Raw genomic sequence first — 1,676 nt, 5'->3', positions numbered from 1 at the left:
GCTGTCCCTTTGTTAATTATATTGAGTCCAACTTGTTCTTCAATTTGTTAATATCTGTGTCATTTTTAGGTTTAAGGGATGTTTTGAAACATAAGATGGAAATATACAAGTCATCCATTGTAGTCCTTCCACAAAAAAAAAGTAGGTTATTGAACGTCAATCAGGGTTCAACTTTTGCTTAAGAAACGTGTAACCAAATCCTTCATTGCAGAGTGGGAAAATGTCATTCCCAAGCACCGGTGAAAAGACACCTATTTACTCCATGCATGACTTTTCGTTTACGAAATTTGAAGATTGGGGTCGGAGAGCAAAATATCTGTGTCAGTAAAATATCAATCCTAGCCGTCTATGATGTAAGTCATAATTCCCCTATCTAATTAATATTATACATTTATATATAAAATGGTTTATGACAAAATACCAACTTTTAAACAACATTTATACATAATATGTACACCGTAGCCAGCCAACCTAGAAGTGAAGAGAAGCAAGTCCACAATGCATCAAAACCGTAAATTGTGTGTACTCAAACTAATGCAAAAAAACGTGATTCCCTCGCACAACATACTCACGCATCAGTTTGGACAAAAAAATACTCTCACGGTGCCATTTGCATCGATTGCAACAAGTCCAGAAGGCAGGATTTATCTTGTCTTCACTAGGCCAGCCTTGAATAACAAAATACCATTCATTGTTGTTACAAGCGCTGCAACGATTAAACTTAATCTTCCCATAGTCAAACATATCTACGATATGTGTTGCAACACATGCTGTGTTTAATCTTCGTGTCAAAGCATCCCTGGTTCCTTTCATATCAATGTTGTGACGCTGATTCAAACAACACAAGAATTGTAATGCATCCTCTTTTGACTGACCATTTCCGGACATACCAAGTAGTCCAACTACATAAGCCGCTTCCATATGGCCTGCCGTGGCTGCAGGGCGCATCCCATACAACGCTTCCACCTTACCGTGCTTGAAAAAAATATCGAATGCTTCTCTAAATATGGACTCAGGGTTATCGCAAGCCCTGCATTGTTCCAAGAAATGCTGGATCGCAGGTCTGGCACGGTTCCAGATAGGATGGTATGGGTACTTTGCCATTGAAATGGTGTTCCACACTTGTGGACTGTTTGCCAAAGTTTGGAACAATGGGCACACAGATGCCATACGGAAGAGATCTTCCGATGATTCGGTTGCCACGTATAACATCACTTGAAACCAAGCGGACTCCGGGATGAAGGCTTGGGGCATATCCAAATGGACATGCTTCCTTCTCTTTCCTCCGATTGTAGTGAAGTGTTTCGAATTCATTGAACAGTTTTTGGAATGGAACGATTTGAGGAGGGGCAGAGGTGCAAAACGAGAATATTTGGGGTACACGTTTTGTTTTAGCGGATGATTTATAGTGTTTTGAAAAGGTGTTTCCAGGTGGGATATTTCGAAGTTGACCGTTTTCAAAGACACTGAACCGAAGTGAATTAAAACTGAAGACAAAAAAAGGGAAAACGTCAAAACGGTGCATACAGAGTCAGACAGTCAAAAAGTTAATTAAATCGCTGTTTGCATAGCCATATTTGGGATTATCCCACTATCAAATTCATTGATACAAATGTGATGGATTACTGACTAGTGACAGAAGGTCCCATCATATACTTTTCCATTTTCCCACACCC

General features: G+C 39.7%; 1 protein-coding gene across 1 annotated transcript; it reads right to left on the bottom strand.

Annotated features, from left to right (window-relative positions):
* Positions 1-531: 531 nt before the first annotated feature.
* LOC117612927 lies at positions 532-1,314 on the bottom strand. The gene has a single exon (XM_034341554.1). The coding sequence runs from the start codon at positions 1,312-1,314 to the stop codon at positions 532-534; it is 783 nt and encodes a 260-aa protein (XP_034197445.1).
* Positions 1,315-1,676: the final 362 nt, after the last annotated feature.

The sequence above is a fragment of the Prunus dulcis genome, unplaced genomic scaffold, assembly GCF_902201215.1.
Source record: "Prunus dulcis unplaced genomic scaffold, ALMONDv2, whole genome shotgun sequence".
Lineage (NCBI taxonomy): Eukaryota > Viridiplantae > Streptophyta > Magnoliopsida > Rosales > Rosaceae > Prunus > Prunus dulcis.
The sequence above is the reverse complement of the archived record's forward strand: the minus strand, read 5'-3'. Positions and strand labels throughout refer to the sequence as shown.

Bases quoted from the DNA above. Each gene is read 5' to 3' on its own strand.
- LOC117612927 (XM_034341554.1), bottom strand. From the start codon at position 1,314: ATGAATTCGAAACACTTCACTACAATCGGAGGAAAGAGAAGGAAGCAT.